At 38.4% G+C, this 25,723-nt stretch overlaps 1 protein-coding gene across 1 annotated transcript in view; it reads right to left on the reverse strand.

The window, feature by feature from the left end:
- LOC306847872 (voltage-dependent R-type calcium channel subunit alpha-1E-like) overlaps window positions 1-25,723 on the reverse strand; it is a gene marked incomplete at both ends in the record, with an annotated part of 108,314 nt that overhangs the window by 74,234 nt on the left and 8,357 nt on the right. Inside the window, one exon of the mRNA XM_079382090.1 lies at window positions 9,722-9,988. Coding sequence (XP_079238216.1) covers window positions 9,722-9,988 — 267 coding nt within the window. The remainder of the gene's footprint in view (window positions 1-9,721; window positions 9,989-25,723) is intronic.

The raw sequence follows: 25,723 nt of genomic DNA on the forward strand, positions 1-25,723 counted from the left end.
TCCCTCAGCAACACAGTGGGGATCAGAGGGGCGAACAGCTGCGGCTTCCCCACCGACCGAGCAGCAAAGCGCCCCACTCGCTTCATTAAGTCCCTGTCCTTCCCGCAGACGCCATCGACCCACCACAACTGACCTGTCCACCTGACCTCGTGGCCAAACCGGCCCACTTCAGGAATCGAGATGCCAAATAATGACATCACCTGATGATCTCCTTCCCATGTGCGTCACTAACAGAGGCAACAACACGTGCTTCCAGCCCTCCGTGACATTCACTGCCTACACACCCACACCCTAACAAACATGTTCTTCCCTAATGACTCCATCTGTAAGTTTTCCAATTCACCAAATGACTGCATTTCTCTCCAGACACATCTCTGTCCCTCCTTCCAGCACTCCATCAGCTTGAGCTCAAATCACACGTCAAGCGGCACTTCAAACAAAGCCTTCCTACATTACCGCTCTCACACAGGTTGTCGATGCTGCACCACACAGGGCTCATGAACATGCTGTTTTGCAAACCGGTGTGACCTTTGGTTATGCCACAGGCTATATGTGTGCATGTTTGTGTGTACATATGAGGAGAGGTGTGTCTTTTTTCACAAATTTGCTGTCTATGATTTCATTTACAACAGACATATACAATTCAAAATGTAATTTTAAAACTTACATTTAATTTTCCCAAATTATAGTCCGTGTGGCAACAGAACATTTTGTCATTTGTTTTTATTCCTGATGTGCAATACTGCACAATTTTATCTCATTGGTCCAAAATCTCCTCATAACTGTACATAAAACATTAAATATCTACATAATAAACATCACCTTCTGCAGTATCTTTGCTTTCGGAGTGAACAGACAAATCACTTGTTGATGGAAACTTGCTGTGTCTGTCACAGATCGGTAAGGCTCAATCACCCAATCACAACGCTCACTTTCACCGGAGTATTAATTCAACCCACCTGCAAGTCATCAGCACCCTCATCAGCCAACCTTCAAAAGCACGCACCTCACTTCACTCAATGTCCGATCTCATCTCAACATTGTGGACCCTGTCTCTGAAACTTCCCAGATTCATTGAGATACTTACCTGCTTTACTCACCTGTTGTCTCTTCTTCAGTGTTATCTCCCTCTCCCAGCTTCATCGTCTCCTCCAGTCTCCGCAGCTCCAGGATCACGCTCCATTCCATCTCTGAGGTGTGTGCTTCCATCCTTCTCCGCTCCACGATCTCCTGCGAACCAAGAACCACAGTCGTCATCTCCGTCTAGTCAAGAATACCTTCCTATCAAGTTTCTCACCTTTTCTCTGCACCCGCATCAGTTGTTGACAAACTCACCTGTTTTAACCATCATTTCCTTTGTCCGAGGGTCATTCCGTGACAGAAGATCGGACCAACAAAGGAGTCAACAATATGAGTGCATCCGACCCGTTCCAGGAGATCGTGGATGCCCTCAAGCGGGTTCTCACTCCATCGCCAGCACCACCACCTCCTGCACCACCGGACACTCGGCACACCAGTTCTTCTACTTCGGTGCTTACCAGTCCCATGGCCAAAATAACGCCCTACTCTGGCTTGGCGGAGGAGTGCAACGGATTCCTGCTCCAATGTTCGCTGGTACTTGAGATGCAACAACAGCTGTATCCAACCGAAAGGAGCAAGATTGCATTTCTGATTTCCCTATTGAAAGGACGAGCGCTCCAGTGGGCCGAAACCATATTTGCACAGGCTGGGCCGATAACTTTGTCTTATGATGCTTTTATTGCTCATTTCAGGGAGGTTTTCGGCAGACCGGCAATTGATCCCACAGTCAGTGAGCAACTCTACCATCTCCGCTCCTTACTACATACCGTCAAGGTCTAGAACCTCGATTGCGGCTCCAACTCGCTGCTTATGACGACTCGTGTGGTCTCGAGGGATTCATACAACTCTCCATCCGATGTGCCACCCGTATGCAATCTTGCTATGAGGAACAGCGGTCACCTCCTTACGCTCCACTCCTTCGCCTGCCCGACTCCATCAGCCCGCCAGAACCAGATCATGAACCCATGCAAATTGACCATACCCGATTGTCCTATTCTGAGCGGCAGAGGCGGCTGACCCAGGGTTTATGTCTGTATTGTGGCTCCTGTGGGCATGGGATCGCTGCATGCCCCATTCGTCCACCACGACCTTTGGTGAGTGTCATAAATCCAGATATTGTTAACATGCAACCCCTCACCACTATTGTGAACCTTACTGTCTCTGGGGTTTCCATTTCAGTACAGGCACTCCTCGATTCTGGGTCAGCCGGCAACTTCATCTCCGGAGCGCTCTGCCGCCAGCTCAATCTCCCAACAACCCCCACCAAGACAATCTTCCAAGTCCAATCAGTAACTGGCAAACCCCTTAGCCGAAGACAGGTGCGTCACTGCGTGGGTCCTCTTCACCTGCGGGTAGGACTGTTACACTGAGGGTAGGACTGTTACACGCCCCCTCCATGTTCCAGGATTTCATGCATGAGGTTCTCCGGGAGTATCACCATCGATTCGTCCTCGTCTATATAGATGACATCTTAATATACTCCCGGAGCATGGCAGAACATCGCCACCACGTTGCGGAGGTCCTGAAGTGCCTGAGAGACTACAATCTCTTCCTGAAAGCCGAGAAATGTTCCTTCCACCAATCCTCAGTGTCGTTCCTTGGTTACGTCATCGATCACAGCGGCATCCAGATGGACGAGGGGAAAGTTGAGGCCATCAGGAATTGGTCAGTTCCAACCACCATCAAGGAACTTCAACGATTCCTCGGATTCTCCAACTTTTATCGCAGATTCATCCATAACTACAGCTCCATCACCAATCCACTCACCAGTCTGCTGAAAGGCAAGCCCAAATCTCTGTCCTGGTCCCCGACATCCACTGAAGCCTTCGAGACCCTCAAGAGAGCCTTCACCCGTGCGCCGCTCCTGGTCCATCCAGAACCCAACAGGCACCGTTGAGGTCGATGCCTCCACCACCGGGGTAGGAGCGGTGCTTTCTAAGCAGCAGGGGACACCAGCCAAGCTCCATCCATGCGCCTTCTTCTCCTGCAACCTCAGCCCGGTGGAGAGAAATAGAGCAATAGAGAACTCCTGGCTATCAAATTAGCCCTAGAGGAGTGGAGGCATTGGCTGGAGGGTGCTCAACACCCATTCCTGGTACTCACTGACCATAAAAATCTCCAGTACTTGCGAGACGCCAAACGACTTAACCCGCGGCAAGCTAGATGGGCATTATTTTTCACCCGCTTCAACTTTACCATCTCATATCGTCCAGGTCCAAAGAACATCAAGGCGGATGCACTTTCTCGCCTAAACGCTCCGGAAGAGGTCAGTGAGGAACCTGAAACTATCATTTCCAAGAAGATCTTCGTCAACCCAATCCAATGGACCTCCAGTCCCGCTTCTCCCTCCAATGCCTCCACAGCCACTCCGCCGGGCTGTCCACAGGGGTTGCAATATGTCTCCAGAACCCAACGCACCCCTCTGATTCATTCCACTCACGCATGTCTGGGCACTGGCCACCCAGGGGCCAACGGCACCCTCTCGCTGCTAAAAGACCGCTTCTGGTGGCCCAACATGGCGAGGGATGTGAGAAGGTTCGCCCAGGGATGTCCCGACTGTGCCATCTCAAAGAGTCCGCACCATCTTCCATCCGGCAAGCTCCTTCCGCTGCCTATCCCAAATCGCCCATGGTCACACCTAGGAGTTGATTTCATCACTGATCTGCCCCCCTCGGATGGTCACACATGCATCCTTGTAATCATTGATCGATTCTCAAAATCCTGTCAACTCCTACCCCTCAAGGGCCTTCCCACAGCCATGGAAAGAGCAAAATTAATGTTTAACCACGTCTTCAGATACTATGGAATCCCAGAAGACATCGTGTCAGACCGAGGTCCCCAATTTATATCCAGAGTCTGGAAAGCTGCCTTCTCCCTCCTAGGTGTGACCATAAGCCTGTCATCTGGGTATCATCCTCAGTCCAACGGGCAGACGGAAAAGAAAATTCAGGAAGTCGGTAGATTCCTGCGAACCTTCTGCCATGGCCACTAGGATTCTTGGAACCAGATTTTAGGCTGGGCCGAGTACGCACCGAACTCTCTGCGTCAACCATCCACTGGACTCACTCCCTTCCAGTGCATTCTCGGATTCCAGCCTCCCCTGTTCCCCTAGTCAGGGTAACCATCTGCTGTACCATTTGTCGATTTACTGGTTCCGAGAGAGCGAGAGAGTCTGGGACGCAGCACACCATCAGCTGCAAAGGGCAGTGCGCAGAACCAAGATGACAGCCGACCTTTGTAGGGCCACAACTCCCTCTTTCCAACCGGGTCAGAAGGTTTGGCTGTCCACCCGAGACATCAGGATGCGCCTGCCCTGTATGAAGCTCAGTCCCAGATACGTTGGTCCCTTCAAGATCACGAAGCAGATCAACCCTGTCACATATCAACTCCAACTTCCCTCACATTACAGAATTCATCCTTCATTTCATGTGTCACTCCTTAAACCTTTTCATCCTCCTGTTTCCACAGAGCCTGGCCCGACAGTGGATCCCCCTCTCCCGTTAATCCAGGAGGAAGGAACCATCTACTCGGTCCACGAGATTCTGGACTCCCGGCGCCGTGGTGGTCACCTAGAATATCTCGTGGATTGGGAGGGCTACGGTCCAGAGGAACGTTCATGGATCCCCAGAGATGACATTCTCGACCCCACGCTACTGGAGGATTTCCACTCGAACCACCCAGACCGTCCAGGACCCCGAGGGAGAGGTAGACCACCACGACGTCGGGGTCCTCGGCCCTCAGTAGCGGGCCGTGGAGGGGGGGGTTATGTCACAGATCGGTCAGGCTCAATCACCCAATCACAATGCTCAATTTCACCGGAGTATTAATTCAACACACCTGCAAGTCATCAGCACCCTCATCAGCCAACCTTCAAAAGCCCACACCTCACTTCACTCAATGTCCGATCTCATCTCGACATTGTGGACCCTCTCTCTGAAACTTCCCAGATTCATTGAGATACTTACCTGCTTCACTCACCTGTTGTCTCTTCTTCAGTGTTGTCTCCCTCTCCCAGCTTCATCGTTTCCTCCAGTCTCCGCAGCTCCAGGATCACGCTCCATTACATCTGAGGTGTGTGCTTCCATCCTTCTCCACTCCACGATCTCCTGCGAACCAAGAACCACAGTCGTCATCTCCGTCTAGTCAAGAATACCTTCCTATCATCAAGTTTCTCACCTTTTCTCTGCATCAGTTGTTGACAAACTCACCTGTTTTAACCATAATTTCCTTTGTCCGAGGGTCATTCCGTGACAGTGTCGCACCTGTTTAAGTAAATAAATAAATATATTAATTAAAAATCTATTATAAATTCACTAATGATATAACACAAATCCAAGTTGACAAGCTTCAATAATCCTTTTGAAAAGCTAATGTTTTCAGATGTATTTCAAGAGTCTACAATTATAACTTACTGCTCTGATAAAATCCCATGATATATCACATTAGTAAATCTAAAAAAGGAAAGTTAATTATTAGAAATAAACAAGATTAGCAAAACTGTGCAGCATCCGATACTATCACATGCAAATGCTGACTGTTCCTCCCATACAAATGAACACTGTGTGGGAGACATGCATGTATCTAAATTGGAGCAAGATGGGCTTTTTTTATAATGTGTTTGACTCATGGAGATTCAACTTTATTTTTGTCAAAAATAATGTTTTTTTTTATAACCATCCATTAAGGATGCTTGCAACAGAAATGCATACAGTATGTGGGTTAGACATATAAACCTATTCACACATTCCTAGTCATAACATTGTATTTCAAAATACATGTTGCATTACATGGATTTGAAAAAAAATAATGCACAGTGCACAGTCACACATTCAGAACAGAAGACAGTTTACAAAAAAATAAAGCTTACAAATATGCCAGAAGATAATTTCCAAAACCTAGTGAGCTTCTAAGGCAGCATCCTACACATCATGAAACTTCTTAAGTGAGTGATTTGGAACACCTACTGTATATACAGTAGGCAACATCTCTTCATGCCACACAAACAAACACTTGACATACAATTGATCTCAATAGAGTTGGGCAATAACAATGTTTCTAATCTTTCTAATGTTTCTAATTAACATTTCTCTCACCCTTGAATTTCACTAAATTTCTTACAATGCATTGTGGGATTGCCTTGAACATGAAGGATATATGCGATGGTAACCTTAGAAACCTTGATCAAAACGAGGTACCTTAAGAGGTAGCACAATTAAGGTGCCTACCTTTTAGAACACTCTTTGTCTCAGTGCTGTGCTTACGATGCTTTAAAGTGTTCCCTGCATAGGCAGTTTGCTGGGTTTTGGAACAAAACTCTTAAATGCAATTCCTCACACAGCTGTGAACAGCTCTAAAGTCATAAAAAACTGCCAACTTGTTACCATTGGCTATTAATGACTCCAAATCCAAAACATGAGTCTACAACATATATTTAATTACGCTCTTGATCTTTTCTTGTAATACACTTGAGAATCACTCCCATAGGGATGTAGTTTGCTCCTTTCTCTGAGGAACAGACTCTTGCATTTATTTTGGGGCAATGCCAAGTCATTACAGCACCATTAGCAGAGCCTCCGTCTCTTCAGTCCCCTGAAGCTCTCTGTCTAAGAGTGAGAGATGTGTGACCATATGCTCAAAATCTGCCTAAAGTGATCGCCAACACTGACACTTGCATTATTTTGCAAGTGAGCCATTAGATACACCAGAGAGCCGAAACCAGATAGATGCTATAATTGAATTTACCATGCAGGCACACACACATTCTGAGTCACGCTGTCGCAAATGAAAGAGGGAACGCACAAAGACGTATCAATCAGTGCAGACAAGCACATTTCCATGATATCACCAGCCTCAATCGCTCTCCTTCTTTCATCATTAGATTTCTGAACAGCTTTTAACATTAAGCATGTTACTGTCTTACAACAGGCTTCAACAAACAACCAAACCTTTTGTCATATGATCGCAGCATGTGCCCGCTCTGATTTTATCGCTCCTTCATGGCATTCAAACAACAGGAATGACATTCAACACAAGGCAAGGACTGGAGTCAGCTGAAAGCAAGGGAACACATACACTGGCACATTATTGAAAGTCTCTCTTCTTTGGAAATGACACTCCTGTGTAAGGCTCAGATTGTTTCACACTTTACAGCCTTCGCCTGGATTGTGAGAAGTTTCTCTTTTTAGCATGCATACGCTTTTGGCATTTAGATGTTTGTTTTTAGACGTGAGCTTTTCTCATTTCAAATTTGACATCAAATGTCACTTAAAGAGAACTTTTTAAAACACAAATAAACAAATAACCATACAGCTATATTTTTGGATGTTAAAAGAGTAGGTCCGCCAATTTTCAACCAGCTTTGTAAGTCGGTAGTATATGTAAATTAACAATGTGTACTCATTCTCCATGTTACATGCATTCAGATATCCCCATTTATTTGTCACCAAAAGTCTCCCTGTTGATTCAAAACATGTAAAAAAAAGCTCTTATTAAAACTAGAGATCAAACTTCTGCATTTTTGTATTCCCACCCACAGGCAACTGGATCAACAGATGGGTGGCACCAAAAAGTACAAAGGTGCATTATGGGTATATAAGGTTTTGGTATAAGGGAATGAATGATACAGCCCCTTTTCTTCACTCGAATATCTGAATAAATTTTACCGTACCTTCTGATCACACTGCAAAAAGTGATACTCGTCCTTAGTATTTTTTCTTGTTTTCCAGTGAAAATGTTTGAAGATTCTTAAATCTTCGAGTGCAAATGTTTAAAAATTCTTAAAATTAAAAAGATACATTTACTTGATCAAATTACATGAGATAACGAGTCTTGTTTTCTGTGAAATTAATCAAATTGAAGTTATGATTAAACCAAGAACAATTCCATACCCCATTGACAGATATTTGCTCATGTTTTAAGCATAAGCTCACTTAATTTTGGTACATTTCTCAGAAAACAAGCCTTATTATCTTAATTTTGCATAGAAACCTTGTAATATCTACATACTGTGTTCCACCTGACAATGGCTTTCAAACAACACACTTACTTTTCCCTAAAATGACTAAAGCTCAAACACTATTGCTTTAAACCAGCAAACTCTATAATATCTAGATTACAGCAAGGCTTTTACTGATCCTTTACAGTTAGTTACTGAGCTTTGCCTAATTTAAGTAAATGCTAAGCCACATGGTTATGTCTGGACAGTCTACTGTGACATTAAAAAAGGACAAATGAAAACCCAACAATTGTTCCAGTAGTGCGCATCTGTGACAGCTATGGTCGACGGGCTTATCATCTCCTGTCACTGACTCATCTCATTTGCATCATAGAGAAGGCTTTTTTTAATCACACCGTGGCACTTTGAAGTCTGTAATCAATGACATGCGTCCAAACACCTCCTGTGGGGATTATGTTGTAGATCTCGCCTCCCTCTTCTGACAAAATCATCATGATTGTTTATATGTCTCTTCATCATCAGGAACCATCTTGACAGAGCATTAACTACAAAGAGAGCTCATAACAAAACATAAACCTCATCATCAATAGAAGACACTTACTCACAGATTGTAATTTGGAATGCTAAACATACTATTCTTAACCCTCAATTATAAAGCCCTGCTCCTGATGTTGTTTTCATAAGTATATGGTCTCTGTCCATGGTCCTGAAAGCAAGTCAGTTCAATGAATTGCGCAGTGTAAAACACCAAGAAGTGTATTTTGAACATTTCAATGCATTTACATACAGAATAAATCCATTTTTAATTTTGTGTCATTACCAGGTCAATGAGTACAATCTCACAAACAACCTGTCAGCAGATCTTGCACATGCAAATCACTATATTAGTGGGTCACTGAGAAAGAGAATATAAAAAATAACTAAATCATTGGAAACATTCATTTAAAACATGCTTCAAATTCTTAGAAATTTAATATTTATATAGAATTTTTTTATATGTAATTGTCTACAAAAAAATCTATATAAGGACTAAAAAGTATAGTGGTGTTAAGGGCATGTGAGTATACAAAGTTTTAATGGCTGTCAGACAGTGTATGTTGTATGTAGTTGAACTATTAATAATATTTTAAAACAAAAAAAACTGCTTTATTCGTTTTTATTTTAAGTATATTGTTATACAATATTCACACACATATATATATATATATATATATATATTTTTATTTTTTTTTTTAGAGTTATATATATAACTTTAAACCCCACAAAATATTAAATTGTATAATACAGTCATTGTTTGTATGAATTCAATTTCTTACTAACTTATAGATGTAATTCTTTTTAATTATAATATAATATAATTATTTTTTTAATTATATTAATTAAATACAAAATACAAAAAAAACTTGAATACACCTGTTGTATGATTTTTTTCTTTTTTACTTTTAACTTATGACCCTGAAACAAAAGGTTACTTTACATGAGCCATATGTAAGCAAGTGAACTCAACATCGAGATTTTGAGGAGAAAGTTTGATTATGATTAAACAATTTTGAGTTTCAGATCACCAGAAATGAACACAGGAGTAGCATGTGCTTTTGAAAATACGTGTTGACAGCACATGCGCTGTCAACATCTAGCTGTGTTTTAGGGGGCAGGGTGTGTTTTACCGTTCAGACAAAAGGATATGGCCATTCTATGATCTTCTTAGCATACTTCCTAACGATGTTGTCCTCTCCAAAGATGAAGAGCGATCTGTTGACGGTGAAGCAGTTCTGTCGGACCGGGATGGGGTTGTACAGGGCCATGGTTCGGGCTCGTTGCGCTTTGGTCTGTTTGAAGGCTGGTGAAACTCCACCTGTGGATACCGCCGGTGCATCCCGGTTCCGACTGCGCTCCGAACCCCCATCCCCGGCTCCCAGCAGACCGGGAGCATCGTCTCCGAAGCGAGCCATTCTGTGTGGAGCAAAAACAGAGAAATCTAAGCCAGGTGCAAAAAAAGTACGTTTACTTCCACACAGTGAACTGCAAATAAGCATCCAAACTGAAATAGTTTCCCTGCTATGACAAACGACGAGTTATTAAACGACCGCGCAACACGTAGCTTACTCCAACAGACATCCCTACAAACGCCAAAACACCAAAAGTAACATTACCTGAAAGCAAAATGGGGAATAAAACCGTTTATAATCCGAATATCCAGTCGTACATCCCATGAAGATGTTCTTTTTAACAGGAGGAGAGCAAACTCTTTTCTGAAGAACAGTAGAAATCAGCTCCCATTTTCTGTACACCGTGGTAAGACTAAAAAGCCATGGTTTTTAAATCTCTCCGGGTCTGTTTTGACCTCCTTCGTCACTCTTCCATCTCACTTACTTAATTTAAACGTTTTTTGTATCTTTTTTTAATCTTTCCACGCGTCAACGACGGTGTTCAACAAGCTCCATCTTCACTGTGTGTGCTGTGAGGCGCGGATGCGGTTTGTTTAAGGTTGGCTCTCGCGCCTGGCCACCCCTCACCATGCACAGCGCGAATGTGTCTGAGCGCGTGCTGCCTCTCCAAACGACACTCAGTGCGCAAATTCATCTGAAAGCGAGACAAATAACCTCTATAGACATGCAAATACGATTCGATAAGGTTGCTTTCTTAGTCTCAAACAATAGGTTACGATATAGCCTCAGTATTAAAGTTTTGACAATCAACGAGCGATTACAAAAAGGAGTGAAAGCATTTCACAAAGTTTCAACTGTTCACTACATAAACCATCTGCAGGAGTAAAATATCTTAAAAACGTCTTCTCGTTTAAGACTTTCTTTCCCGTAGTTCCTTCTCAGTTAGTACATGAAAAGAAAGTTAGCTTGAAATCAAAATGATTATTTATTTTCTTAAGAAAGGCATAAGTGAACTATTCTTCGGTTTGCGCTATTGCAAAATATAAATAAATAAATAAAGACATAATAAAAAAAGCAGTAATCCCGCGGACGTCACTGCACCCTTTTATTTTTATACCTCTCTCCCTTAATAAAATATGAATAAAAGTTCAGTCCTCAATGTTTCAGTGTGAACTTTATTTACACATCAAATAAAGAAAAACTCATAATGTTTGAGGATTATCAATTTCAAGCACCGTAACATCTTTTTCACTCATAACAGACACCTGTACCAACCAAGTGTAAGCGTCTCTATTCTGGGAGCAGCTTGTTCAGTTGACTTTGAGCTCAGAGATAATTGGTGTTTAAAACTCACTCTTCCAGCGCGTGTGCAAGCTCTACTGACAGGCTTGTGAGAGAGAATGTAGCCTACTTGTTGGTCTGGACACAAATTGTCACAAAGAAACAAGACAAGACAGGATCCGTGGAACAACGCTGTCAGAATTCAAAGATGTTTGTGCAGGTGTAATGCAGGGTACATTTGTCTTTAAATCACCCTGAACTAAACCTTGTACTCTCCTGAAACATGGCATAACTTTAGTTGAAAACAATATATAGGCCTATTACAAATTTCTGTCTTTTTTTGTCATACTAGATAAGAAAATTAGCTTAGAGATTTTAACATTTTCCTTTTTTTTCACATATTGGACCATTAAAATAATACCATGCAACAGATAAAACTGAATTTCACATTTGCTGAAGATGCAATAAAACAGCAATAAAAGGTTATTACCACATCCTTTCCCAATTGGACCATTAAAAAAAAAGATAAAGAAAAAGAGGAAAGAACTCATTCTAATTTTAAGTACAGCACCTCTACCTCACCACAGAAAAAACAAAAAACAAAAAAAACAGAACTGCACCGAGAATTAAAGAAACCATATAATAAGCTGTCCATAGCGAATAAGCAAACCCAACAAAATGTGAGGAGATACAGTGAGGCATTCCATGATGTCACTTAAGCTACTTAAAATTAATGAGCAGAACAGTGTAAGGGCCCAAAAGGACCTGCTAATAATAGCCAACTGCAAAGTGAGAGATCTCACGCAGAGGAAAGGTGGGAAAAATAGATGCGGCTAATAAAAATGATGACGGAAACTACAATAGTCCATTGACCCAGTAGATCATTCCAGATTGAGGTTATTATCGCAAAACAGCACAGAAAGATGAGCGAAAAGTTTCTCCTCTCTCTCCCTCTAAATTGAATAGAAACCAATGATTTAGGAAGCACAGATGATGAAAATGTAAAATACAGTTGACTATATTTGATGGCTTTAATGATCTTCAATAGCCTTCAGGGTGTGCTTGTATGGAGCACGGTGATTTTTGCCCAAATTACAGATACATCTGGGTAGTGTATACTTCTATCAGCTGAGATGAGTAGGTGAAGTAGTACACTTAAACAGGTCCCCTATATTGAGGTCTACTATAAATATAACAGCACACACACACACACACACACTGAGCTGCCAGTATCTATCCTCAATGGCCAATTACTCACAGAATGTGAAAGTACAGTTGTGCTCTATGGAGGCGATGGAAAAAAAAGAGCATATGTGTGTGTGTTCAAGCCAAGGGTGACAGAATGAGAGAAAGTATGTCAGAGAGAGAGAGAGAGAAAAAGACAATGGTACAATGAAAGAAGCAGGCAGGAAGTACTGTAGCATATGCATTCATCAGATGTCAACATGTTTTCATTATATTCTGTTGAATAAGGCTTATGGAAAGCATGGGAGTGGTCAGAGCAGCAGTCGGCCTGACTGTGCTGACAGAGGAACGGTTGCTCTGTACCAAAACCTAGTCATAGTCATCAAGGTAGGCTACTTAATTACGTTGCCTCTTAAGATACCTTATATTGTCAGAATTCGGCAGAATCAAATGTATTGTTCACAGAGAATGCAGTCCCAGAATGCATTGCACAGAGCTCAGTAAATAAATAAATAAATAAAAATCCTAGGCAGACATTATAAACATTTCATTTTATATTGAAAAAATACATTTAAAAGGTTTAATATGATGCAATTTTTCTTTGTGCTATGTGTTTTATACTTACTAGAGAATCACGCCATTACAGCAACATGTTGAAGTCAAACTTTACTGAAATCATTTCACATTTTCATTTAGTTTAACTTGATTTCCTAAAATAAATACAACTAAAACTAAATAAAATAAAAATTAATAAAACATATATCATATTTCAAAACAACAAAAACTAATAAAAATGACAGAAACAACAAAATTACTAAAACTTTAACGAAAATAAACATGAAAGCTGAAAATATCAAAATAAAATCTAATTCAATATATTAATAAAAACTAGAATCTCAATGTTACTACAATAATACATATATAAACAAAATAACACATACTGTATAGCTCCATTTATTTTTATTGTTTTATTTATTGTATTAATTTTAACTATTTTATTTAATTTTTCCTTTTTGTAGTAAGCTCTGTAAGAGGACAGCAAAGAAAATTGGAATTTTGCCTCTCCTTGTGTCTTTCAAAATCAGAGGATATTTTCATCATACTGTGTTTGAAACCGCTTGTTTGTTTACTCATTCAATATTCACTACATAGTGAAACCTTATATATGAGTAAAATGACTTTAGACATAGTTGTAGACATCATAAACAAATAAACAGAAATGATTCAAATATGCCAAAAAAAAAAAAATGCTGGCTGTTTGTTGCTGTTTTCCAACGACAGGGTGATACCGATTCCCACTGCCTTTCGTAAGCCATTTCATTTCATAAACTGGATCATAAAAGAAATCATTTAAAATACATAATGTCTAGACTGGTAATTGTCTCTCTGTGTTTGTCTTTCTCTCTCCCTCCTCCTAATTCTGTCCAACGGGTCTGTCTTTGATCACAGAAAACACAATTAATTTGACAGTTCTAGTAGTACCTCAATCCAAAGTAAATCAGCAGACACTGACCTCTCTGTTTAAGTTTTGTATTTTATTCCCAACTAATTAAAAGCTAACCAAAAGGCATGCACCTGAAAGACATCTCCGCTCCTACATAATGTAGTGTCCTTGTCATCCTCATAGTGGTCTCCATGGTGACTGTACACCATTGAATTTCTAATTTGTCCCTCCCGTTGTTGGATGCACAAGGTTTGCTCAACAAAAAGACACCTTTCACAGCCATGATCTTATAAGTGCATTCCACTGTCACACTCAGAGACATGCTGTATGTGCTATAAACAATCCAAACGTCCAACCTGCAGGATTTGCACGCTTTCAACTGAAATCTGCCTACGCTGAAAATATACCCAGATTGTGAATCATCTTTCCAGAGCAAACACAAGTTCTTACAGGGATAGTTTACTAGTAGTTTATTAGTTACTATCCCACAAGTAATCAACACGACACCAGTCTGCATGTTAGTAATTATTACGGCAAAAAAAAAAAAAAGTCCACGATTGAGCTTCCTCCAGTGAAAATGTCCATTCACTGTTGTCCTCTCACATCAAAATCCACTGACATATTTGTTTAGAACAGTTCTGGACTGTTTGTTTCCACTTGTAAACAGTGCTTGATCTGTGCATATTTCTCTCCTGATTCAGACAAGATGACTTTTTTCACTGGAGAAAGCAATATTATGGATATAGAGGAACTTAAGGAATGGCTTGAAGTTAAAAAACATCTTAAAAACATTTTACTGATTAATTTGTTTCTTACAAACACACAGATTTTCACAGATGTTAACTGATGGTCTGGAGTCGTATGGATTACGTGTGGATTATTATTATGTTTTTATCAGCTGTTTGGACTCTCATTCTGACGGCACCCATTCACCGCAGAGGATCTATAAGTGAAGTAACACAAAATTTGCCTAAATCTGTTCCGATGAAGAAACAAACTCATCTGTATTTTCTGTTTTTGGGGTAAACTATTCCTTTAAAGGATTAGTTCACTTCCAGAATAAATATTTCCTGATAATTTGTCCTCTAGAAGTCGATGCGAGATGAGCATTTGTGTTTTAAAGTATATCATTTAATTTTTTTTGGTAACACAAAAAAACTGTTGTACTTACATGAAACAAAATGTACTTATCATGTAACTAAGTTATGGAACAGCCTGTAATTACAGTTTGTAATTATGTAAATGTAATATGCAGCTACTGTTACACATATGTAACAGGCCAAGGCTACTTGCACACTTAAGTACAATCTTGATACACTTTATTTTAAGTAGCTTATGCCTGTTTAATATTCTGTCATCTTAATGTAATTAGAAAGGTATTACATGTATTTTAGCTGTGTACTGGTGGGTTAAATCAAACTAAGGTGCAGCTGGATAAGGTGTACAGAATAGATAAACATGAAGTACACTTAAGTACAATCTTGATACACTTTATTTTAAGTAGCTTATGTCTGTGTACTTACATTTATAATTACCTTGTATATAGTCTGCAACACATATGTAACAATCTTTGTGTTACATATGTGTAACAGTAGCTGCTGTTACATCTACATAATTACAAACTGTAAGTACAGGCTGTTCCATAACTTAGTTACATGGCAAGTAGGCTACATTTTGTTTCATGTAAGTACAATGACTACTACTAAGTACTTAACTAAGTAATTACTCTGTATTATGGACACCTTAAAATAAAATGTTATATTTTTTTTTTTTAGAAAATAACAGATCATTTCGCAAGAGAAGACCCTTATTCCTCAGCTCGGATTGTGTAGAGTCCTTTGAAGCTGCATTGAAACTGCAATTTGGACGTTCAATCCGTTGGCTCCCATTGAATTCTACTATATGAAGAAAAATCCTGGAATGTATTCTTGAAAAACCTTCATTTCTGAAACCTTAATTTCTTCAACCGAAATACAGCACCGTTGCGCTACGGTCGTCACAAGTTCGAATCCCGATTTAAGGACCTTTCCCAATCCCAGCCCCCATCTCTCTCCCACTTCGTTTCCTGTCAGCTCTGATCTGTCCTATCATAACAAAGGTGAAAATGCCATTTCTTTTATGGAACAAACGGACCATAAACAAATGGATAGTTAATACATTATATTTGTCGTCAAGGACAAATTGTCTCCTGTTTTTAATTGTTCAACTCAAATGGCATTTGAAATGAGAGGCTGCAAAATATGAAACACACCTCGAGTACCACTAAACCAAAAGCTTTCTTATAATTTTATTGCCACACTGCAAGTGTTTTAATGACATAATTATCTTTCGTCTTTTTTATCAACAATAAATGTCTCAAATTAGCTCTTTAAAGCCCCCTTGTTTCATTCAGATGTCATAAACTAAAATTTATAAGGTATCTGTAACATTAAACATCTTCCAAAATGTCAATTAAATTGGAGAAATACAGTTTCAGCAGGAAAAAACACACCCTGGTCAATCTAGTGACGGTGGCACACTCTCTCACATCCCATTTCATGCACAATGTGCCTGGGCAGCATTTGAAATCACCTTAGAAATGTCACCACAAAAGCACCGGCAACACAAAGCCCAGACGACGAGACCACTTGATCACAACTCACATAGACTAAATAAAGCCCATCTATGGGATCAGTGCAGTATCTCAACCGTGCCCTAATTCAAGCGATTTGGTTTGTGTTTTCTGTGCTCTGTTACCTAGCAACAGCCTCGTCTTCTCCTCATCTCAACAGACTGGGCTGAAACCATAACTCAAGCTTATATAAATCACATATTCAGAAAATAATCTCAGTTTTATTTTAGTGTATGACAACTGATCCTCAAAATATATAAATGCGTGTTTGTGGGATACCTGAGGCTGATGCCTCACAATCTTGTTTTCATCTTCCTATGCAGTGATTCAGAAACTCATAATTACACAGGGCAACAGGACGATACGATCAACAACATGAAACAGGGTATTAATTATTGTACGTGATCACTCTACATCATTCCCAAACATATAATTATTTGAAAGGCTGATTGCACTGTGAATTTACAAATATATCAGATATATGATAAGAATGGCAAATCCAAGCTCAAACCCTAATGTAAATGTTCACTTAGTATGACCAGGATATCACATCACACTAAGTATGTTGAATTATTCAAGAGAAAAAATATGAATGTTTAATATCTTGTCATTCTTTTTCGATGTGACAGTACACGCTCACTCTAACTAGCATCCCTGCTTATTTTGCAAGTCTATAGATAGATTCCTTTTTAACTGTCACAAAAATATCAAAGAGCTAAAATGCATTTTCTCTGTTGTGAAGGTGAAAGCATATTTGGTTATGGCTCAAAAAACTGAGACACCTGTTACTCTTTGTAGTGTGTGTGAAGTGTTAATGTCCATTAGTGTTTTAGTTTACAGACACCTGGCTCCATCTGGTGGTAGCAGCTTGAAGAAACAGCGTAAAAGGAAATCTGAGTGACCATAGAAGCGAGAATAACAGTGCTATTTTTGTATTATTGTTTAGGTATATTATAGTATTTATTAATATTCATAAATTAGCTTTTAGTTTTTATTTTAATTTTAGGTCATGTTTTAGAAACTGTGTTTTTGTCATTTTTATTATTTTTTTATATTTTAAATTAGCATTGTACGTTTTCCATCTAATATTTATATTTCATGTCATTTCAGCTTCATTTTCAAATTTTTAAAATAATTTTTCTTAGTTAACAATATTAACACTAAAGAGTAACAGTAGTTTAGAGAAATAGTCCACCCCAAAATGGAAACTCTGTCATCATTTTCCCATATGGCTCGTTACCCATATTTCTGTGATTTTGTTTATTTATTTATTGGTGCTTTTACACTTTTGTCAGCATCCATCCTAACTGACTGTCATAAAATGAAAAAAGTGGTGCAAAATTTTTGCTCCATGAAAAATAAATAAATAATAATAATCAAAATGACTGAATATTGAAGAGCCATGTACCGTAAATATCAAAACTGAAAAATGATCGTTCAGTACCATAGTATATATCAAAGTAACATTCTATTACCATCTGGCATCCTTACTGTATGGTCCATGTACCATCCACAGTCCACAGAATGTTTTATAAGAATAATGTTTCTAAGATTTAAAATAATTTCTTATTTCCAAAACAGAGCCTCCTGAACCCTGGATTCCAGTCTAAAACCAGTAGCATCTCCTCTAACCTGTCTAAAAAGTAGACTTAGTAAACTAAGTAGATAAATACTTGGATGACCCAATATTAGTCAATTTTAAAGAAACTGGAATGAATGAATGAGGATTATTTCAAACAACTGCATACAAACATCACTGTATGAAACCTTATGGTAAAAAATTAAACAGCTAGTAAAAATGTGCAATTCTAACAAGCTCTAACAAGTGCGCCAGACCTCCTAATCAAAGCCATTGCACAGTTCTCCTATTTTCGAGATTAAATAATCCATCTCTGTAAAATACATTTTGCTGCTCTGAATATTAAAATGAAGTAAAACGAATGCTATTATTCATACTGGCATTTGGAGAGGAGATCAGACCAGCACTGTAAATTACATTTCCTGTACAGTGGCCATTCAAAAGCTTCCCTCAGGAGACAGTCCTGGCAGCATTTGCTGGAGGTTTATAACCCACATGCCAGAGAGGATGGATGGCATGCCTGGCTCTCACCCCGCTGGCACAGACAAGGGTGTCAGGGGCACAGATTCAGGGTAGGGACAGATGGGGCTGAGGATGAGGAGGAGGAAGATAGTGTTGTGTACGTGAGATGTTAGTATTCATCTGAGTGATGTGTTGGTTTGAGCAAGGTTCAGTTACGGTAAGTATCTGTAAGTGAAGCATCACTCCATGTGATTAAGTAATCAAAGAGAGATTTTGGATTATGACAATGTAATACATTGCATGGAAAAATTGCATGCAAAGCAATCAAGGATAAAGGTCACAAATGTCCAAGCACTGATACAGTTTCAGGTAATTGTTTAGTCTAAAGGAGAATTAGCTAAGTCTTAAAGTTATAGTTCACCCAAAAATAAAAATTCTGTAATTTACTCAACTTCAAGTTGTTCCAAACCTGTATGCGTTTCTTTCTTCTGCTGAGCATAAAAGAACACATTTTAAAGAATGTAGGTAACCAAACAGTTGACAGTAGCCATTGATTGCCATTGTATGGAAATACTGTAAACCTTTTGGGTGAACTATCCCTTTAGCCAAGGGAATTATTCTCTCTATAGACCCTAGTTAGGTTTAACACCATATTGAATTTAACAGATGAAAATAAGGCTGTGAGAAACTGTAGTCTTTACAGTGGCACACACTGTACAAATCGGTATGGTGTTTAACAACAGTGCAATCCATTGAACGCACTGTACTTCTGTCCCTCACAGCCTCACCTTCATTCCCATCAAAAATTAAATATGGTGCTACCCTGACTAAGGTCTATTGATAATAGGGCACAGCAGTGCCACCTAATTTTTCAGAGGCCTTGGTTGTGGAAGCATTTTTTTTCCCCATTAATTTTCTTCAAAGGGATTTAAAAAAATTCTTCAATAAAGAGTTATAAGCTGTGAACCAAACCAACCATTCAGCTTCAAGATGAATCACACACACTCACTCACACACACGCGCACACACACACACACAAACACACACACACACATATATATATATATATATATATATTTATAAACTTGACCCTCTAACACGTGCACTCTCTATTCTATTTCAGTTCTAACTATTTTAGAATTTTCTTTCTTTCTTTTAAAAAGCACAAAAAAATCACCCTCTAACACTAGTGTTCTCTATTCTTTTTCTATTCTATTTTCTTTTTATTTATTGTAAAAAAAAATATAAATATAAAAAATCCTTGCTACATACTATCCATGCTATATATATAGTCCTACCCCAAAAAATATGTTGCCTTTGAGAGGAATGATAATGCTAAAATGGATAGTTATCTCCCAATTTTATAGATTTCCTTCTCTACAACTGAAAAACTGAGCATTTCAAAAAATGTAATTGTTAATGCAGTATCATGATGCACCACAAGGTGGAGATGATGAGATTGTATAATGCTGGAAGCAGGTGTGAGGCCCTTCCATGAAATGCACCTATTAGCTGTCTCCATCTATCAGCTCAGCATGCTCCCCAAACAAACATTACTCATCACACATGAGCTATGACTGTGGCCTCCCAATAGAGGTATGGAGAGGCAAGATGATGGAGCATCTAAAGAGAACAACCAAGCTCACACATACAATTTTTCACCCTGCAAACACAATTCTCAGGCTATCCCAGGTGCACAACAGGTAGGTCAGACACATTAAATAAGACCTACTTTGTAATAATGACTATAAGGAATGGCACTGCAGCTGTTTGTCATAATCACACGAGACCAAAATGGGGTTAATGCCATTCATTCATCAGATCTCTCCCAAAACAGACTCTTTTACAGGTATGCCGAGGGTTTCCGAACACGTTGCCACCTTTGATATTTAAATGCGGTGTGAACGTGTATGTGAGTGATTCCACAGCAAAGGAAAGATCTGACATTCATCTGGCCTGCTGTATTCTCATCACTTTTATGTTTTGAGCATGGAGCGATGCTCCTCTCTCTACAATTGCTTCACGCTTGTCTTTGTACTGCGTCACAATCTGCAAAGCACCAAAGGGCTCTTGAAGACCAGATTCTCAACAGATTTGTCTTCAGATTTTACATTAGACATCATGTGCCAAAATGTTTAATGTACAAAAGTAAACAAGTATTACTAAGTAGACAAAAACAAAAAATCGCTAAAAATGTACAAACCCTCAGACCTTCCAAGATGTAGCTGAGTTTGTTTCTTCATCGGAAAATATTTGGAGAAATTTAGCATTAGGATCTTTAGCAAGATCTGATCACCAATGGATCCTCTACAGTGAATGGGTGCCGTCCAGAATGAGAGCTGATAAAAACATCACAATAATATACAAATAATCCACATGACTCCAGTCTCAATTAAAGCCAATAGCTGCTTTTTTCAACTTCAAACCATTGCTTCAGGCTAAAACAGAAAAAAGTCCTATCCATAATACTGTATTCTCAACTGAAAAAGCTGATTCAGGAGAGAAATATGCACAGATCAAGCACTGTTTACAAATGGAAATAGTTCTAAACAAAAGTTGATGGATTTGTTTCTTAAAATTGCAGCTTTTCACTTCACAAGATTTTACTTGTCGGACTGGCGTCGTGGATTACTTGTGGATTATTATAACATTTTTATGTTTGGACTCTCATTCTGACGGCACCCATTCACAACACTGGATACATTGGAGAGCAGATGTAATGCTAAATTTCACCAAATCTGTTCTGATCAAGAAACAAATCTCGGATGGGTGAGTACATTTTTAGCAAATTTTCATATTTTGTGTGAACTGTTTCATTAAAAGTTACTATGAACTAAACAGGAACAATAACACACAAAATTATAGAATAGTGTGCCATGGTTGAGCCCTGCCATCTATTTTATGTTGCGTGCTATTATTAGCATTTAGCATTGTTTTATCAAGATGCCAATTGAGAACCACTGTTCTAGACCAATAACACATTGCTTATTAGGGGGATATACAGTCTATAAGACTCTAGTTAACCACCCAGTTCAGTCACGAACATGATGTAGTTTTTATGAGCAGCAATCTTTTTATACAGACCGCTGTAATAACTCCTTTTGAATTCATTTGTGAGCTACATCAATGGAGAAAATGGGAAAATAGGAGTGAGTGGAACTTTTAATCTCGTTTATGAAATTCGCTAATGGGGAAAGAAAATTAATTAAACAACCTAACAGACTACAGGAAGTATGTGGGAGTCTCCTTTTTGGATTCTGCTTTTGTTAATGCAAATTATGTCCTAATGGCTGAAGAAGCATATAATATAATGAATTCATAAGCTGTTTCATGTGGTCTGATATGAATGATTCAGCCTCAGACAATGACCTCCCTTTATTATGAGGATCCTTTGATTCATATCAAATATCTTTAGATTCTAGATAACTAATTAATCAAGAGAATGAGAACGCTGAATAATTAGCACCCACTAATGGAAAACGACAGTCAAATCAACATCTGTGACAATAACATTTGATAATTTTTATAATTATTTTCTGTAATTATTTTCAAAGAAAAAAAAATCAGCTCAACTGACAAGCTTGAGAATTTACAAAGAAGCGCTTCCATCAACCAAAGAGGCTGACATGTAATTTCATGACTTTGCCAGCAGCAGCTTCCATAAAAACAATAAATCTGGGGCATAAATAATTAAAAACACACAAGACTGTGTGTTGGTTTATAACAGAGTCAGACTGGAGTGTGAGAGCACATATTTTGCGTTCTGTTTCTCTGACTCTGGGTCTATTAAAGCTACAACAACATACACCAGAAAGCTGATAGAGGCAATGATCTCAAAGAAACAGAAGGGGAGAGAGCTTGAAATTAAAAACAAAATGATTTGTGAAGTCTATTCTTAACACAAAAGCCATTTCCACAAGCTGTGTTACTTACACCATAACCTAGAATGCGGCTGAAACAAAGGGGTTGATCTCATTCGGTGTACTTAAATCAGCAGAAATATCATGTTAAATATGCTAAAAATGGAACGGTATGGATGGATCGTTTATCACCCCATGCGTAGTTAAATAATATTTCTAGGTGTTTAACGTAACGAGGATTAAATGGGCAATATAACACGCCTCATGCTTTTTGTGTTTAAAACAAAGCTGATTATAATTATTGTATTATTATTATTTTTACAGGTGATAAACAATCTCTAAAGCTACATTATTTAATGAGTTTGCTCATTCCTGGTGTTGAAATGACTCATCAAATCACAGCTGGTGAGGTTATGTTACATATCATTATATATTAGAGGCCAAACAACTATTAGAGAAAAACATGCAATCTACAATCATCAGGCTTTGGGTTATTAGCAAAAAGGTAGTTAGTCCCTGAACAAATGTATTTATTTATTTATTCATTAAAGAGGAATCATTTCAGGAAAGAATATAGCATGCTACAAACCTAGTCTTACATACAGTAAACTATTGTAAAAATACATCATCTGTCTGCTCCAGGTACAACTAGTACTTATTTTCCACCTAAGAGCAAAAAGGAAAAAAATGGAGACCTTAAAAAGACCTCAAAATGCTCTCGCTGCAAAGACTGAATGCAGACTGTCATCAACAACAAAAAGAAATATCAATTTTCTCTGAAGCTAAGAGACGCAGCCTTCATCTTACGGTCAGCGGGAGGTGTTTGTTGAAGGTGTCTGGACAGAAAAAAAACAGTGTAATGGTTATCTATCCAGAAGGTCAGTCTGTAAGCTTGCCCTGGTTTTTCTTGAGCTTACATGAGCCCTACACTGAAACCATTTCCCAAACTGAACACCTTATGACTCCATATATACAGTCTTTTCAGAAGCAGCTGTGAGTAATACTAATGTCTATCTGTGGTGAAAAGCACTGATTTTTAGCAAGCAACCGGTATATTCCAAGAAATTGTTTATTTATTGCATTGTAAGAAATTAACACTTTTTTACAGTACATATTCCTAGAATTACCGCAACATAACAGTAGTCATAACAGTAACAAGTTTAACTGAAAGCATGCCGCTTCAAGAAATAATAATAATATTTACATAAAAACAGAAATGAACTGTCAGATAAAGTGTTCCTGAAAATGTTTATGCAGTAAAACACTCAACATATATATCCCAGACCACATCCTGTGTGCATCAGTCAGATCTTTTTTTTTTTTAATCATTTGCTTTAGCAACCAATTACAGTTTCTGTCAGTATCCACATTTTTCCTCTCTCCAGACTGAAGACAAATCTAGATGATCAATACATCCAAAAGTATCATTCAGAAGTAATGCATCAACCTGACATGCTCAGGTCCCTCCCCATCAACCTCAAACTATTATTTTCAAACTACTGCATTGTTAAAATAAATAAATAAAATTAATGTCTAATTTAACACATTTAGTCTTTAACTAACCTATGCTTAATTATCTTAAATACGTTATATCAACTATAAAGTTTTATGAAAAGTGACCCTTTATTTACATGATTTTAAGTTGCTAATATGTGCTTCAGTTATATTTTTATATTTGGTTGTGCCCAACATTTGATATATTTCATGCTATTCCCATTTCATGATATTAGGCCAATCTAGTTATGGGTTTGGTGTATGTTATATTAAACAGGAGAGAGGGACCAAAGTGCATTTCTAGCAGAGCATGATTTGTTCAGACTGAAAATTAATTTCAGTTATCCGAAGTACTTGACATTAATGGACACTGTGCTTTTTTACATGGTTTGCCCTTTTTAGGTTCAAAAATACCCCCGAAAATCAAATTTTGCTTAATGATTAAGATTATTCACCTCACTAGACATCTCAAGTGTAGAATAGTTTTGTTTGAATATTTTATATTTATATATATATATACACACACACACACATGTAAAACACACACACACAGGCGCACTATTATTATTATTATTTTATATAGACAGTATAGATGGTAAAGCATTATACATTTTATTGCAAATTGTTACTATTCCAAAAGTTTTTTGGTAAATTCTATGTAAAATAAAATGGGTCAGCTTTTTTCAGCATTATTGATTATTGACTATACTGTGCAGTAAGATAAATTTATGAGCGCACTGACAAATAAGAGACTGTGCTCGTGCATCCAAACACATCATTCTTCATTTTTGTCCCTCCTCCTTTTGTGACTGACAAACACATCAGATCAGGCTGATGAATAGGGCTTTTCAACATGTCAACATAAATTATTCAGCTTTGACAAACAAGTCTGACATTTAAACTCTGCTGGTTGCTAAGGGTGGAACATTTATAGGCTGAAGAGAACAATTTAAGGTGAAAATGCTTTTAAATGCTTTTAAATGTCCCCTCTTTAAATAGTTGTGGGGCACCCTGAATGTCTGATCAGAGATATCTCAGTTTGTCATTAAAGATAATGTCATGCAGCACAGTAAAACATGGGCTCACATCCGTTATGTGGATTATGGGAATATGTGATTGGAAACTTTTCTCATAGGAGACAAGGGAGGACTTACAAAAAAAAAAATAATAATAATAAATTTAATAAGAAATGAGAAATTAATTAACAATTGCTTATATACAGTGGTGGTGGCCAAAAACAGTAATATTTTCACCAGCTAAAAATGGGTTTAAGTCAGTTATTTCTATCTTTTGCTGTAGTGTTTCAGTAGGAATTATCAGTTTACATTTCCAAACATTCATTTTGCCATTAATTGTAATAATCCAGTGAGATTTTTGTTTGCACAAGGAGTCTGACAATAGCCAGTGCTCCACACAGAGATCTAAACTCTTCATCATCATCCAGTCTGTCTGGAATGACATGAAGAAACTGAAGAAACTGAGACAGACTAAATCCAGAAGAACTGTGGCAACGTCTCAAAGCTACCTGAAAAACTATGCGCAAGTGCACCTAGGGAAAAAGCTGCTTTAAATGCAAAAGATGGTCACACCAAATGTTGATTTAATTTAGTTAATAAAAGTTCATTGATAAAGAATATCTATTTATGACATTATTTTTTGACAGCTTCCTCATTTTACAGCATTTTTACACAAGTGTCTGAAATTTTTAACAGTACTGTAGCTTTGCAGGTAGCTTATATATTTGAAATGTATTTTTTTGTAACATTATAAATGTATTTATTGTCGCTTTTAAACTATTTAATGCATTCTTGCCATTTAAAAGAAACTTTCTTTTAACATCTGACTTCAAACTTTTGAACCAGGGATACTCAAATCTGGCTCAC

The sequence above is a fragment of the Barbus barbus genome (genome assembly GCF_936440315.1).
Source record: "Barbus barbus genome assembly, chromosome: 28".
Lineage (NCBI taxonomy): Eukaryota > Metazoa > Chordata > Actinopteri > Cypriniformes > Cyprinidae > Barbus > Barbus barbus.